Source organism: Eimeria necatrix, genomic scaffold, assembly GCF_000499385.1.
Source record: "Eimeria necatrix Houghton genomic scaffold, Enh_scaff172, whole genome shotgun sequence".
NCBI lineage: Eukaryota > Apicomplexa > Conoidasida > Eucoccidiorida > Eimeriidae > Eimeria > Eimeria necatrix.
Genome location: NW_013652396.1, coordinates 1 through 15,848, shown reverse-complemented (window position 1 = coordinate 15,848; position 15,848 = coordinate 1). Strand labels below are relative to the sequence as shown.

The following is a 15,848-nucleotide window of genomic DNA, read 5'->3' as shown; positions in this document are numbered from 1 at the left end:
GGGAAGGAAGAAGAAACACAGAAATGTGTCATTAATGCCTGAATCTCTTCTGAAACATCTGCATTCCCTCTTAAAAATATAATTGTAAAACTGTACTTTTGTCCGAACCCAACGCCCCACGACGAGGAAACCCCATTCGTAAACTATGTCCATCGTGCATCACAGAAGAACTTAGTAAGTCATCTGTGTCTGCAGTCACTCCCGTTGTACTTGGATTCCTTTGTTTATGCATAAACTAAACTCGCATTACTTAGGGCTATGAGCTCTGCAGGATCAAGCGGCAGCAGCAATTGAAACACAGCAGCAGCCGCAGCAGCAGCAGAGGCAGCAGCAGCAATAGGCGCAGCGGCAGTAGAGGCAGCAGCAGCAATAGACACTGTAGCAAAAGAGGCAGCAGCAGCAACATACGCACCAGCAGTAGAAGCAGCAGCAGTAGACGCTGCAGCAGCAGGCACACCCAATGCTGCCACCAGAGTAACCTCTAATGATTTGGGACAGACTGCATGAATTAAGACACAAGAACGAAACAGTACCCCAACTTATTCTCAAATCAAATTCCTTTTGCTCAGACAAACAAGAGCAACTGATGTGGCCCCCAAGAATGTAAGCCGTAACAGGGGCCCCTGGGGGCCTCGGAGGGGCACCTAAGTGGGCTCCAGGGGCCCCCGCAAATGCCTTTTTGGCAGCTTCTAATGAGGCCAAAAGGCAACAGTTTGGCGAGACCATTTCGGGCCACAAAACGGATCTTTGAGGCCCCTAAAAGGTCCCCAAAAGGACCCCTTAAAGGCGTTTTTGCGGGCCCCCCCTTAGGGTTAAAGGGCCCCTCCAAAGGAACAACAGGCCAAGTAGAACCACCCAGAAGACCGCAAGGGGCCCTTATAGGGGATTATACGATCGAAGTTAGTCTTTGTTTGATTTTTGTTGCACAATATGCTGGCTTTTGACCATTTAATGCAGCAACTTCAATTGCATTTGACTACTTTCCAACTCCTGCTGCGCGCAGCGCAGCCCGTATTTCCTCATAGTGAGGCACTGAGCAGATGTCGCCGTAAGCCACCACAGTGGGAGGCTTCGAGAACATCTTTTCTGCTACCCTGAAAATAAAAAAGAAATCAAATTTTAAAAAAAGGAAAATGAATTGGAATATGCTACCCTGAAAATAAAAAAGAAATCAAATGAATAAAAGGAAGATGAATTGGCAAAAACAGGCCCAACAAGCACACCATTAAGCTACCATGAGAATTAAAAAAGAACAAATCGATTAAAGGAAAATGAATTGGCAAAAAGGCTCATCAAGCACGTAATTAAGTGGATTCATTGCTCTTTGCAAGAAACAAAAGCACCAAAAGAACGCCTCCAAATGCAACATCGAGATGGCTGGCGAAGGCAACATACAAGCAAGTGTACGTACACGCAGATGAAAATGTGAAGCACAAACGAATGGACAAAGCAGCAGTCAAACAACCAAATAAACAAATAAATAAAAAAGCAAATTCTGACCTCCTTATGTCTGCCTCCTTCACGTTGTCGATAGCTCGGCAAAACTCAGCAGGGGATATTACGCGACCGCTCATCAGCAACTGGCGGCCTGAAGTAACAGAAAACACTCTACTGCTGTGCTGCTGCTGTTAGAGCACTCCTGCTGCAGCGCTGCTGCACCACGCCTCCTCATAAACTATGCTCTGCTGCTGTGCTGCTGCCGTCGCAGCACTCTTGCTGCAGCACTGCTGCACCACGCCCGCTACTGTTGCTGCTGTTATTGTATCTGCTAAGGGACCGGTGCCACAGTTGCTAACTCATCATAAACTATAAAGTCCTCCAAATGCTTATTCGCGGAGCCTCTGACCCTTCACTTGGCCACGTACCTATGTCTTCCATAACAATGCCTCTGTTTTCTAAGTTCATGTAAATGGAACTCTTTATTGAGTTTTTGGCTCTCTGCAGCTCCTCGGCAGTCACACGTGTCATTCCCGCAAACTGTTCGGCAATCACCTTTACAGCACTTGAGGCCTGAAAAAGACAAAAAGCACTCACCGATTCGTCTGAATGGTTATTTGCCAGTTGTTTTCCACCTAAAGTGTGACTGCAGCGAATCAGCAAGAAAGTGCAGGTGTACGTACGCCGAAGCAACGGTGTACGTACAACCAAGCTACCCAGCTTACCTTGTTCGGGTTGGCCAGCATGTAAAGGCCAAAGAGGCCGGTGTCTGTGTATTGCGTGTTGAAGGCCATGGCGCTCTCGACCCAGTCATACTTGTTCAAAACGTTCAGGTATAACCGGGTGTACATACCCTTTCCTGGGCCTCCAGTACTGAAGGCCCCGCCCCCTCCCATGAGAGTCTGCAGGACGCTGTAGGTCACCAAGTCCCCCCCGTTCCAGCCTCCAGGCTTTGTCGAGATTTGCCAAGAAGTAGTTGTTCCGCGTTCAATATCATTAGTTTAGACAGGAAGAGAGACACACAGATAATGCCACACACACACACACACACACAACACACATGCATAAAAATATAACGTTTTGTTAGCATATCCGCATGCATTAGTACATTTTTAGGTTCAGCAGAAATGGTTCTTCGTGCGAGAAATTCTGAATGGAGAATCGTGCATATATTAACACAAGACAAAAAAGACGCTGACTTGAATCAAGCAGGTATTCTTTCTTACCGTTTCAAATGCCACAGCAATATGTGCATGGGGCGCCAGCGCTTCAACTCTGCTGTCTCCTCCAGTATATATTGGCTGGATATATTTTCGGGGTTTGTTTGGGACAGCATTGTAGTCTACAAAGGCCCTCATTACCCAACGGCTGAATTCCTCATGGTTTACGTTCACGCCCACGCATACCATGTTTTCTGAGACAAACAAATGGAACAGTCAATAAGCCAGAAGTGCGTCCCATATAAAATTCATGTTCCTATTCTTCTATAATACAAACAATTTGTTGTGAAATAAATGAACGCCCATGCATGCCGAACAAACGGCGAAAATAGTGAAACGGTCAAAATTACTGCTGATCGTTCATGTTGCTGTTCTTGTGCAAGTGCATAATATTATATTGCGAAATATATGAAGCGGAATTTAATAGCATGGTAAGACAAGTGACGCTTCACAGCATGGATACTTCGCGGGTTCCACTGTGCTTAGCCTTTGCTGTCCCACTAAGGGCTTTATGCGAGTAATGTTGGATGCGCCTAGGATGTTTCACTACGTGCTTCGTCAGGGTTTAGCTTTTAGGGTTTAGGGTTTACCTGGGGAAAAGTGGTCGAGTATGAACTGCCGAATGGTGTTTGCGTCATAGTGCTGGAGGCTTTTTTCTGTGGCGAAGAGCTTAAGCCCCAGGGTGTTGTTATGCCAAGCAGTTTGGTGCAGCATCTCAGAAACACACTGATCAGGCTGGCTTTCTATTTTTTGCTTCATTTGAATCAGTTTGTTTTTGTTTGCCGATATTTCCCACGGCAGCAAACGGGGAAACAAGACGTTTCCAGTCAACATCGGCAGCAACAGAGGCATCTTCTCGCGCACGCACTCGGCGCTATACACGATCTGCTCCCTGAAAAAACAGAAAAATTGTTTTAAAAGTAAATTCATACAACTCCTTACTCCTTGAACCGAGCCAGAGCACTGATAGACAACACTTGAATCTGGACAGCACCCCGTAATGGAAAATAAAAACTTTATTATTGACTACATGCAAACAGAGTGCAAACAGAGTTCTACTATTCACTTATCCTATAATTACCTGCCCGCCACACAAGCTGCAGAGGCTCCCAAAACTTCTATTGTTTTGATTGTCCGCAAAAACGACAAATGGGCAGTTGAATGGAAGGCGAGCAGCTGCAGCATGTGGCTCACTCCGCTGTTGCTCACATCTTCCCAGCGGCTCCCTATAAATAAGCATAAGCAGATTAATGTGACTGCATCAGTTCAAAAATTCATCAACGAAGTGGCATTGTGTGCAAAACAAAGCAGAGGCAAGAAACGAACAGCTGTAGCACCGGGCTCGCGCCGCCGTTGTCCACATTCTCCCATAGCTCCTTATGAATGTGTAACTACTACCTAAGGCGCTGGCTCAAATTGGTTTTTCTAGTTGTTTGACCATAGCACCAAAATACTGAAGAAGCTAGAAACAGACGCAGAGCAAGGGGAAAAAAGCCAACTGACGACTTGACAAGAAAAATGAGAAAATGATAAGCTTACCCGTGTTGACGAACAAACCCAGAGAAGAAACCAAACCTCCTCTGTCTACAGAAGCAATCCGAAGGCCATTGTCCAGTTTGGAGTACTCAACTGCGCCGCTGGGCTGGACGTATTCAGGAAACTGATCCTGCGGCAATGACACACGAATGACAGTCAACATCTGTTGGGTTCTACACATAAATTTTGGAATACTGATATATGTGACTACAACACAAACTCAAACTAAACACAAACGGACACAGTTCAGGAACAGAAACGCGAAAAGAGACTCAACAAAGACGGAGATGAACGGACACAACTGCATATAACATAACGATTACTAGCTAACCGGATTAAGTATGGGTTGGTCCATGGGCACGTCCTTGTAAGGGTAGGCGGAGGGCGCCTCATTGCCGATGTAATAGTACTTGAAGTCAGGCACCTCCTGCATAACCAGAGAGAGGTCTTCACGCACAAACGGCACGCGGCGGTACTGCGGCTGCTGCCCTGCTGCTGCTGCTGCTGCAGCCGGTGCAGCAGTTGCTGTCGTCTGTGGGGGGGCCGCCGTTGCCAGTGGCCTTTGAGGAGGTGAGAGGCTGCCGCGGTTAAATATTGCATTCAATTTATTTCTAATTAATGAATTAAGCGGCAAAGATGATCCAGCCTCGCCCGAAGTCGACGCAGACTGGACGGCCAACCGCCGGAAGGCGGACAGCACCCCCAACGCCATTCTCTCTATGCTCTGAAATCAGCAAGGCTTCACTTTCTAAGTATCTCCTCTCCCCCTACAAAATTGAACTGTAACAAGCAGTCACGAAACTGCTAAGAAAACCAGCCGCAGCAGCAGCCGCTGCAGCCGCTGCGGCTGCCGCTGGCTGCATGCAAACGCCGCAAATGCGTCCTTCCAAGGTGATATATTGCTGCCTTCCTCTCTACTTGTGTTTTAGACGCAAACTGCAGTAGGAAAGGCTAAGACCGGGAATAGCAAGGGTGTGTTCCGAGCAAACCTCGGCAAACTCGCATACGCACTCCTACACCAGGTTACAAGCTGACTTGATCATGGGTGTATCAATATCTATGTTTACAAAGGCGCTCATGGTGTAAATAAATATATGCATGATATGTGCTGCTTAGGTTTCGGTGCATGTGTGCTTGCGTCCCGCCCAGTCAAGTGTGGGGAAGATCCCTAGGCAGAAGTTGATGGCCAACCAGAGCACCCCACCGCCTGCTACACTTGCTGTAGGGTACTTCGCTTTCCGTAGATAACACACACACAAAGCAACAGGGGAAGCAGCAGATGCAGAACTGCTCATTAGCTTTTAGCTCCAACCTGCTTCTACACCAGCTTCGCCAGTGCGGTCTGAAAGCGGGTGGACACAGCAGCTTTCTGGCCAGACGGTCTGATGCTGCTAGCCACACTGCTCACTACTCAGCTATTGTGTTCTGCCTGACTGCTTCATAACTCGCAACTGCAGTGCATTGCCGCACCAGCTAGCTAGGACAGCCCTTACATCTGAAACACCGGTCAACACAAAGCCAAAATATGCGCAGCAGCAGAAGCAGCTGCCGTGCGTCTTGGAACTCTTTTGAACGTAAAGGCAACCAAAACGGCAAACGAAACACCGAATTACGAGCAACTACAGCAGCAACAGTGAATTCAGCAGCTGCTACTGCTGCTGCTGCGGCAGCACCCTTCAAGGCGGGACTAAACGCTGCGTGTTCTAAATGAGACAAACCGAAGCGCAGCAGTTGCTAGTGCTGCAGAAACGGCCTGAGGAGCAAATGAGTCTCCGTCGATGCCGCAAGCTAGCCAGCTAGCAGTGGGCTCCTTCGCTAAAGACACGAGACAGTCAGCTGGCTAGCTACGTAACTTCCATTTCTTTCACTGCCTACATGAAGTGGCAGTCTACCTGTTCTGCCGCCAACTTCATCTCCAATCTTTCTTTTCAGCTTTCTGCCTGTCGCTGCTATCCTGAATTTTCCTGTAAGATTGGTGTTTGTGGCTGTGCTGCAGTAGCTAGATCTTCTGCAACCGCCGCAGCAGCACGATCAGCAGCAGCAGCAGCAGGAACTGCCACTGTGTTTCTCCTCCCAGAAGCCCCCAGAAGGCCCGAGACCTGGTGTTGATTGGTGGGGTCAGTGAGAGTGACATCAGCAAATCTGATTCGCCCTGTTAAGTCTGCAGTTTTCCTCCTGTCCCAAGCAGCACCCATGGGAGATAAGTGAAGAGCTCCTGCTCCTGCTGCTGCAACTGCTGCTGCATCTGCCTCAGCTGAGGACCGGAGGATGCCACGTTTCTCGAGACCACGATCTGCCAAGCAGAAAATAACGAAGACCAAATGCAGCACAAGTGTACCAGCAGCAACGCGCAGTGCAGCAGAGCAGCAACAGCAGCAACTCCAGCAGCAGGCAGCAATTCGTGCTGACCTTTGGCCCTCGCAGCTGCAACAAGGGTCACGATATCTGCGAATCTTTGTGCGCCTGCGTGAGGTGTCCTTTGCTGCTGCTGGTGGCTAGCTGCTAGTTCTTTAGCAGCAGCTTTCCACAAACTCCTTGCCTTCTCCCGTGCCGCTGTTCCTGCCGTCTGTGCTGCCGTTCTGGCCCGGATCTTCCAAGCCTCTTCTTTTGTTTCCGAGTCTTCTGCACCAGGCACATGCCCCCCTAAGCAGCAGCAGCACCAGCCGGAGCAAAGAAGCAGCAGCGTGAAGCAACCACAGCTCCAGTAACAAAGAGCATCACGGTGAAGCAGCAGCAGCAGAAGCAAACAAGAACCGCTCAGCGCCACGAAGCAACAAAAGCGGCCGCAGCATCACAAACGGCCTATGCAGGCTTTGCAGGGGCTAGCGAATAATATTACGGCGGGGAAGCGCGGCGATTGTAAAGACAGCAGCAGCAGCAGCAGCAGCAGCCTGTGTACAGCAGCAGCAGCAGCAGCAGCAGCAGCAGCAACCTGTGTACATGCTTCAGCAGAGGCTGCTTGCCTTTCTCTGTGTCTATGAGCTCCTGGCGCAGCTGCACTGCTTTCTGGAGGCAGCCGGCGAGGCCGCCCATATCTTTGAAGGTCATTCGGCGGGTGACCCTTCGGACAATGGGCTCTGGGGTGGGCTCTCTGGGGCTGTCAGTGTCTTGGCTGCTTTCGCTGACGGAGTCTGCTGCGCTGCCTCTGCCGCTGCTGCCTCCTGCTGCAGCCCCCCGCGCTGCCCAGGGAAAGGAACCGGAGTCTGAGCCCGAGCCCCAGTTGCGGGTGAGCCCCCGAGAGAAGTTGGTGGTCATTAGGCGGTCCAAGGCGTTGCCTATTTCGTCCACGCCTCCTTCAGACTCTGCGCCGGAAGCTTGGCGAGACACTCCAGACGCGGGGCTGCTGCTGCTGCTGCTGCTGCTGCTGCTGGAGTCCGAGCTCTTGAACGCCACCACACTCACTCCACGACGGCGCGGCTTAGAGGGTTCTGCGGGCGAAGCTGCAGCTGCTCGCGCTGCGCCTGCTCCTGGGGATGATGAGACAGCCAAATCTGAAGAGTCGGAACTCAGAGGCTGCTGACATGATTCTGCTGCTGCTGCGTCTGCTGCTTCTTCTGGTGCTCTCTTGACCGGAGAGGCATCACCGTCTGCGCTGCCAGCAACAGCTGCTGCTGCAACAGCTCTGCTGTCAGCATCTCGCTGGTATTGCTCATGCTGCTGCTGGTCTTGCGGTGGCTGCTCCTGCTCAGCCGCGGGCTCGGCTGCGGCTACATCTGTCTGTTCACTCTCAGGGCACAGCTCCCATTGGCCAAGTGCCGTGTTATAGACCCACCACTGCTGGGCTACGGAATCATAGTAGTACTGGGGCTCATCTGACTCCCCCATCGTACTCAGCGTAGTAATGCTGCTCCACGCACTGCTGCTGCTGCTGCGGCTGCGTACTACGCAGCTGCTGCTGCACCTGCAGCGTCGCAAGCACAACTCGCTGGTCAACCCCCTTCTCTGTGGCCGTACTTTACACTGGGCAGGTTAAAATTTACAAGAAATAGGAGAAGAAAGGAACATCAGCTTCAGTAGCACGGTGAGGCCACAAGAACCATCGGCTTGCGCACAAGAAGCCCCTACAGAGTTACACGAAGTACCGCTGACTGCGTTTGAAGCAGCAACTCAAAAAAATAACAAGGGGTAGAAGGGATAAGTTCACAGAGAGAGGAAGTGTGCATGACCGCCTAGATCTAAGTAAAGGGTGGTCGTGTGTGGAACGAGCACAGCGGACACTAGGCCTCCTGTGGAGGCAGCATGCAGCTCCCCGTTTCTTCACTATATAAGTAAATATCCCCTATGTTTTCAAATAGGGCTGGAAGGCTCGACTAAATGATGAGCGAAAACCCTCATGAAATAGAGCGTTGTCAACAGCTGAAGCACGGCGGCGGCAGCTGAGGCGGATGGGCACGTAAGCCTGGACTTTCTCGCGCGAAAGTCGAGCCTCACAAGCAAAAGCATACGGACGTTTCCCGTACTTATGCAGTCATAATCAAGTGTTTCTCTTAACGTTGGCACGTTCCGAAGTCGCTCGACCTCACAGAGGTGGAGAAATACAGTAGTGACAACAGAGAGGACTCCACCGTCAGTAGAGCGTTCGCTCACCCCACACTAAAATTCAGCGGCTTAGCACACAACCAACTGCCTAATTTACGAAGGGCGTCGGGAAAAAGCAGCAGCCAGAGAACCCGCATGCAAGCACGGCGACGGATATTGGCCGAAGCACGGCGACGGGTATTGGCCGAAGCCAAGAACGTTCCACTAAGGATTTAAAAATATTTAAACGAAAGCTTGAAACAGAGGTGCCATTTGTCTTGACTGCCGCTCGGCAGATTGCCTGCTAAGGCACCTTCTGTGATCGGGATTTTGTCAGCTCCTCAAACGAAGACTGGCACAGGCCGCATCGGGGAAGGCTCTTTAGCAGACTGTCCGCCGAGCCGCTGCCGCGCCGCAGCTGAGATAAATGACAACTCTGATTCCTGTTATGCAAACTCCTGTGTCTGTAATCCGCCTTTTCGAGTCAAGGGGGGCAAAGACTTGCTTGCCGTTGCTACGTGGCAGTGGCAAGCGAACGAGCAGCTGAAGAAACGCACGCGCAAGCACAAAAAGAATTCGCACGCCGCATGCTCCATTCTGGACCAATTGATGAATTTGGGCGTGTTCACCAGTGCCAGGGTGACAGAGACGGCATGTTATCCTACCCGCAGAAGCTGTCCAGGGGCCTCCCTCTGCGTATTTAAAGAAAGCCTCGCAAAAGGAAGGGTCCAATGCATTGCGCAGCCAGTCGCGTTGTGCTGCACACGCTGCGGAGGCGAAGGCATGCTTGGCCAGACGCACTGCGACCACATACAGATGCCGAATCTAGTCTGCAATAGCGCATGCATATTAGGTTCATAGACGTTTACACCTCTGCACACCACTGCGTAAATCTAGTTCACAAATTAAAAACGTACCTTCATACTGGGTGTCGCTAGAGGGGTCCACCATCAGCTGCCTGAAACCCTCTGATGCAAAGAGCATCTGCATGGGCTCAGCATCAACCGTCAGAGCTGATACACAGACGACGCACACTGCACATACTGCAAAAGACTTGCAAAAACTTTGCATTAGTTGCGAAAGAGACCAGAAGAGAACAGCGTAAGCGGCAGCAGCACACAAGCATTGGGAGTAGCAGCCAGCAGTAGTGTCTGCGTTTCTGCCGCTGAGGGCGCCGGCTGCTGTTTCGACAGCAACAGAAGCTGAACTTACCCTTAAGCAATTCGTAACATTGCTGGCGAGCCTCAGGAAAAGGACGCTGAAGAACACAATCCAGCAACTGCATGCAAACGCAGCCAAAGCGGGCAGCAAGTGCCCCGAACGGCAGCAGAGACCAGCACAACCAAAACAGCAACCAGCGGGTGACTAGCAGTTCCAGCAGCAGCTGTGGCACTTGCCTTGGATGCTAGGTTGGAATCTACTGTCCGTTTCAGTTGCTGAGGCAGCACTGCAGGGTCCTTGCTGCAGCGCCGCGCAGCATCAGCATGACACCAAACGGCAACTCAACCCAGAAGAACCCCAGCAGGGCAGCAATAGCAAGGACAACAGCAGTATGGGCAGCAGCAGCAGACGAAGAAACCTACACATCTTGCAGCACGCATGACCACGCGCGGAGTGCAGCCACAGACACATCTTCCACATCCATCACGGCCTCCGCCACCTGAGAGGCACCAGCAACCCGAGGCTACGGCTGCTCATTATGCTGCACTACGCCTGCTCAAGCAAGCTGCAGGAACACCTAAAAACATAGCTTCACTACTTGCCAGGTCTGCAGATGACGGTAGCTGCTCTAGCACCGTTGCCGAGCACTCTGGTTTGGAGAAAAGAATACTCCAACACACAATTCCTTCTTCCTGCAGCGGCAGAAGCAGCAACACAGCCGGCCACAAAAACCTGAAGACCTCCAGAAGCTTAGCAGGAATACCAGGCAGATGACGGATAGTCTGCTCCCGTCTACAGATACATCTGTGTCGCCGACCTTGTGACGTTTGGAAGACGACGTGAGACAGGTCTGCAAAGCAAACAGCCAGGAGCAGCAACAGCAAGAAGCCTAGAGAGCAACAGCCAGTAGCACTTACAGCCACGAGCAGCAACAGCAAGAAGCCTAGAGAGCAGCAGCCGGTACCAGTCACAGCAACAATAGCACGCCTAGTAATAGCCAGTAGCAGTAACAGCCTGGAGAGCAACAGCCGGTACCAGTCACGGCAACAGTAGCACGCCAAGTAATAGGCAGTAGCAGTAACAGCAACAATAGCACGCCTAGTAATAACCAGAGGCTGAGAAAAACGAACCTCAATAGCATTTTTCAGCACTCCTCCCTCCGCGTTGAGTATCCTAGTGCACTCAGAAGGCCGCTGTACAAAGACACACACCAAATAAAACACACAGCAAACCAAAGCCATATACTACAACCAAGGAATTGAGCAAGCGCAGCCACTGCAGCAGGCCGACGTAACGCGAAACAACACAAGCCGGTGTAGCTGAAGTAAAAGCAATAGCAGCAAACCTCGACGGCCATGCGGCAGAGCAGTCTTAGCAGTGTCTGACTGTTTAACACGTCCTCCTCTGTGGCAATGAGCCTGAGCAACTCAGCAGTGACAAAGAGCCCACCACTGCAAGCGTAGCAAGTGCAGCAACCGCTGCAGCAACAGTGGCAGTGGCAAACCCCTCACAGCAGTAGCAGCAACAACAGAAGCATCACCAAAAATACCTCGCAATTCGCTCGGGATATTCATTCCTAACGGCGTAGTCCGCTCCCCAGGAGACGCTTACTAGCTGGAACAGTAGCACCCATACACAGCAGCAGGTACACGCTGGACCTGCCACTACCTTGCATCTAACGCTGTTTATGCAGCCATAAAAAGAGGGAAAACTGCCGCCGAAACAAAAAGAGCAGGGCAGCACTGGCAGCTCCCACAGCACTGTTATCTGACCGCAGATAGCAAGTCGCTTGCATTTGCCTGCAACAGCGGGTCCTTGTTGTTTTCAACCAGCTGCTGGAGCCGCGACAGCATTTGGGGAGAAGCAGCAAGAAGGGCGGAAAAAAACGACTCGTGCTGCACTGAGCCGTGAATCAGCGGGCTTAAAACCCTGAAAGAAATAGTCTGTGAAGACACCCCAAGCACAAAGAAAAGCACAGATCCTGCAGCTTCCACTGATGCCGCAGTTGTTTCAGAATCGAAGACACCCCAAGCACAAAAAAGAGCAGAGTTCCTGCAGCTTCCACTGATGCAGCAGTTGCTTCAGAATCTGTGAATTGCCGTGCGCTTGCGGTGTTTATAACCGATCTAAAGCAGAAACCCAGGAACGCTTAAACCCTGGAAAGTGACAGACATCAGATGACTCCATCGCCAGTCTCTGCAGCTCGCCGAAGAATGCGCCTTCAAAAACATAACGAGGAGCGGAATCTGCCGCGCACACCTGCACACAAGCAAATCTAGTTTTAAGAAACAGGCAATTTTTTGAGGCTAGAAAGCCGCACATCGTGACGTGGGAACTTTCTGTTCTCATGGCTAGTGGCATCTGACTTGCTGCTTCCACTGCTGTTCCTAATCTCGTGGCCGCTTATGTCTGACTTACTGCTGCCAGTGCTGTTTCTGCTCTCATGGCCACTGATGTCTCTGCATCTCCGAGGAGGGAAATGAGCTGCCTGTTCAGCTCCAGATTCCACAAATACCGTATACCTGGGGCAGCAGACACACCAGCATTGGCACTGGCAAGCTCCAGCGCAGAAGCAGAAGTCGCAGCGCGAGCCCAAGAGACGCAGCTAGTGCTCGCTGGACTAAGAATACTGGTATCTTGTTGCTGACTTACCTGAATCACCCTTCTTGGCTATCTGCTGTACTTGCTGCGCCAGCAGTTCTCTTATTGCTGTCAAAGGACTCGCAGCAGCCGCAGTCAGCAACGGCCTCATCTGCAGCGGCAGGAGCGCAGAAACGCGTGCAAGCCCATCACATTAACAGGAAACTGATAAGCAGAGGCGGTTACGGCGCCTTAGGCGCGGCATGATTCATTAGAACGGGAACGCGGTCAGAGGCGCACCTCAGTTTGGGCCAGTATTGAGTCCCTGAGTTCTTCCACATCAAAGCACCTCTTGATGGTGCTCAACAACAATGTGAGGAGCAGATTCAGGTCCGCTAGGGCATCTGTGTCTCCTTCTGCTGCTGCACGCTTCGCAGCAGCAGCAGCTGCCTCCTGCTCTGCTTCTGTGGTAGCATGCTGCTGAAGAGAGATAGCATCAGCCGCTGCTGCCGTCTGCAGCAGCAGTTCACTTGCTGAAATCTGCTGCAACAAAGAAAGGACACGTTCACGAGAGTTTGGGCCTACACAAAAGGCCTGTAGGACAGAAAGGCCCAGCCGCCGATAGCCGAGGCTTCCGCTGCTGGTTGCGCCGTCCTCGTTGGTGTCAGACATGTTGACACTCCTGCTGGTGGCACAGATGCAAAAGTTACTTCAACTTGCAGTGGTACGACCACCACTACGGAAGTCGCCTCTTCCTGGTCAGCTTGCTGGAACACACGTTATTGCTGCTGCTGCTGCTGCTGCCTCATAAGTAGCCCTCCAGTACTGAACACACGACTATCCTCCAGTAACATGCAAATCCCTGATTTAATTTGTTTGGCGAAAATTTTATACCTTCGTGCCGACATAAGCATCAGCATGCACGCGCACGCGCCGGCTGAGCGCCAAGCCAAGTGGGCCCCAAAAGACTATGCGAGCAGCAGTACACAAAAGCCCGCGTACACGGTTACCTGCCACTGACGGCACTGAACTAAAATATAAATGTAGCATAGTGATATTCACACGACTAGTTGCTTTGCTGAGAAGCAACATGAACGGGCGCGGTGGTCCAGTGCTAGACCCCAAGACATGCGTTCTCTAACACCAGGCGTCAACCATGAACGGGAAATATCGCAATGTGCATAGTGAAATTCACAAAACTAGTTGCTTTGCTGAGAAGCAACACACACGGGGCGCGGTAGTCGAGTGCTAGGCCCCAAGACATGCGTTCTCTACCACCAGTCAACCATGAGCGGGAAGTCGAAAGTAGTAGTTATGCTTCCCTCGTGACGATCTAGTACGTGAGCCTCCCTGGATCGTCACGATCACGCCTTCCATGCTTTGTGTCTAGAGCAACAAACAACAGGAAGACCCACGGACAGAAAGCCGAACGCAGCCTCCCCCAGCACGGGTTTCCCTAAACCCTTCCTTCAGCCTCCTTGCGTCCCCCGCCGCAAGCCCGTATTCCCTCGTAATGGCTAAGCAAGCGACCGTCCATCCGATTCGATAGGGAAAACAGCACCAAGCAAAGCGAAGAAGCCGTCGGCCAGTGGCTTTAGTTGGCATCAGCCGCCGATGCCATTCAATCGGTAAGAACGTCGCCTCCCCCTCCAGCACATCAGGCTCGTCCATTATTACTGTCGCTCCCCCCAGATGCGTGTAGTGCAAACTGGCAACAGTGTCTACCCTGTGCTGGTCATATCAGTCCCCAACAGTATTGCAGTAGTGCTTCCACCTCGCCACCCAGGCCAGATCTGAAGCCAGCACGAAGCAGGCAACCCGCAGCAGGGCAGTATGGCCAGAAAAATTGCAGCACCCATGACGCCCAGCTCAGCAAGTAGCTGTCCGTATCAGAGCCAAGACAAGCGCCCAGTAGCAGATGCCAGGCGAAAAATTCGGCGCGGCTGAGAACCCTTCCAGCGTCAAGCAGACCCCCAGCCGCTTAGCAATCTCTCGAGCACCTACGAAACTGCTCAGCAAGGCCAACAGCCGACACCCTAAACTACCTATCCACGTCACTAGAAAACTGCACAACCCAGCCCTATAGGCCACTACCTAAACTGCCTACTTGCGCCCCTACAAAACTGCACCAGTCTGCCTTTGACTACAAACGCTAAGCGAAACGTCTGACTAACTAAAACCATATCCCTCGAAGCAAGAGTCCACACTGCGTTACGAACGATCAACCGCACCTAGACGGTGATCAGCTAATGCCTAGATTGCCGCAGTAGAAAATAAATTAAGAGTTAAAACAGTCCGAAAGAACGTAGGCGGAAGGCCAAGCGCAATTCGCGGCACAAGCACGCCCAGCAAACAACGAAGTCGCGAAAGTGGGCAATGTAGTCATCAGGGACAAAAGCCAAATCCGCTCACTTACTGGATAGTTGTAAATAACACCCACCCATGTCACAAACGCTCTGCCCACAAGCGGAAGCCAGCACAAGAATGCCAGACACCCAAAACCCCGTGCCCTGGAGAAGTGCACCAGAAACGCTAGCCGCATTGAAACCCACAAAGAAACACCCCACACCCACAGCAGTAAAGAGCGCGCACCTCCTGGCGGAAAAAAGAAGCCAGCCGCGTTTAAGCCAAAACCTCCAGATCCGCGGTAAGACTGCATGTCCAAACGCTGCCCTGGTACAACGAACAGCCCCCGGTCAGATTAACCCCGCACGTCCTGGAAACCAATAAACGAGAAACAGACGGTTGACCCGTACACAACAAAGGGAAACGAAAACACATCATAACCGGTACCCACGAAACTGCCACACACCCAAGCCACTGAACTGTTCCAAAAACAGCGTGAAATCCACCCTGAACAACCGGGTTGCAAGTATCGCAAAACGGAGCCGGAGACGCATTCCCGATCCAATGGCATCTACACGCACTTCCTGAAACACGAAAAATACCAGATGCAGCGACGGCCATTCGAAAAAAACGCCCAGCGGCAGCGCTGGCAGAACACACTGGTAACGGCTACGCACAAAAGGGGACGCCTTGTGGAACGGCGAACTGTCATCCATAGCATCTACACGCACTTCCTGAAACACGAAAAATACCAGATGCAGCGACGGTCATTCGAAAAAAGCGCCCAGCGACGTGTACAGAACAAACTGGGACGCTTTTTGTAGCGGCGAACTGTCATCCATAGCATCTACACGCACTTCCTGAAACACGAAAAATACCAGATGCAGCGACGACAATTCGGAAGAAGCGCCCAGCGACGCGGACAGAACACACTGGTAACGGCTACGCACAAAATGGGACGCTTTGTGGAGCGACGAACTGTCATTCATGGCATCTACACGCACTTCCTGAAACACGAAAAATACCAGATGCAGCGACGACAATTCGGAT

General features: G+C 51.6%; 3 protein-coding genes across 3 annotated transcripts; all 3 read right to left on the bottom strand.

The window, feature by feature from the left end:
• Nucleotides 1–976: 976 nt before the first annotated feature.
• On the bottom strand, nt 977–4,905 carry ENH_00021100 (mitochondrial-processing peptidase alpha subunit, putative; the record flags this gene model as incomplete). The annotated part of the gene is made up of 9 exons (XM_013579476.1): nt 977–1,094; nt 1,501–1,588; nt 1,866–2,010; nt 2,163–2,387; nt 2,664–2,851; nt 3,248–3,549; nt 3,739–3,883; nt 4,197–4,323; nt 4,525–4,905. 9 exons carry the CDS (start codon nt 4,903–4,905, stop codon nt 977–979), a joined length of 1,719 nt encoding a protein of 572 aa, XP_013434930.1.
• A 1,237-nt stretch (nt 4,906–6,142) lies between these two features.
• Nucleotides 6,143–8,018, bottom strand: ENH_00021090 (hypothetical protein, conserved; the record flags this gene model as incomplete). Its single annotated transcript, XM_013579475.1, has 3 exons — nt 6,143–6,486; nt 6,603–6,836; nt 7,061–8,018. The coding sequence occupies 3 exons, from the start codon at nt 8,016–8,018 to the stop codon at nt 6,143–6,145; spliced, it is 1,536 nt and encodes a 511-aa protein (XP_013434929.1).
• A 1,074-nt stretch (nt 8,019–9,092) lies between these two features.
• Nucleotides 9,093–13,124, bottom strand: ENH_00021080 (hypothetical protein, conserved; the record flags this gene model as incomplete). Its single annotated transcript, XM_013579474.1, has 15 exons — nt 9,093–9,511; nt 9,629–9,724; nt 9,924–9,990; nt 10,109–10,172; nt 10,295–10,371; nt 10,475–10,564; nt 10,690–10,722; nt 11,003–11,065; nt 11,218–11,290; nt 11,422–11,486; nt 11,645–11,815; nt 12,045–12,131; nt 12,291–12,394; nt 12,525–12,624; nt 12,753–13,124. The coding sequence occupies 15 exons, from the start codon at nt 13,122–13,124 to the stop codon at nt 9,093–9,095; spliced, it is 1,881 nt and encodes a 626-aa protein (XP_013434928.1).
• Between the last annotated feature and the right edge of the window lie 2,724 nt (nt 13,125–15,848).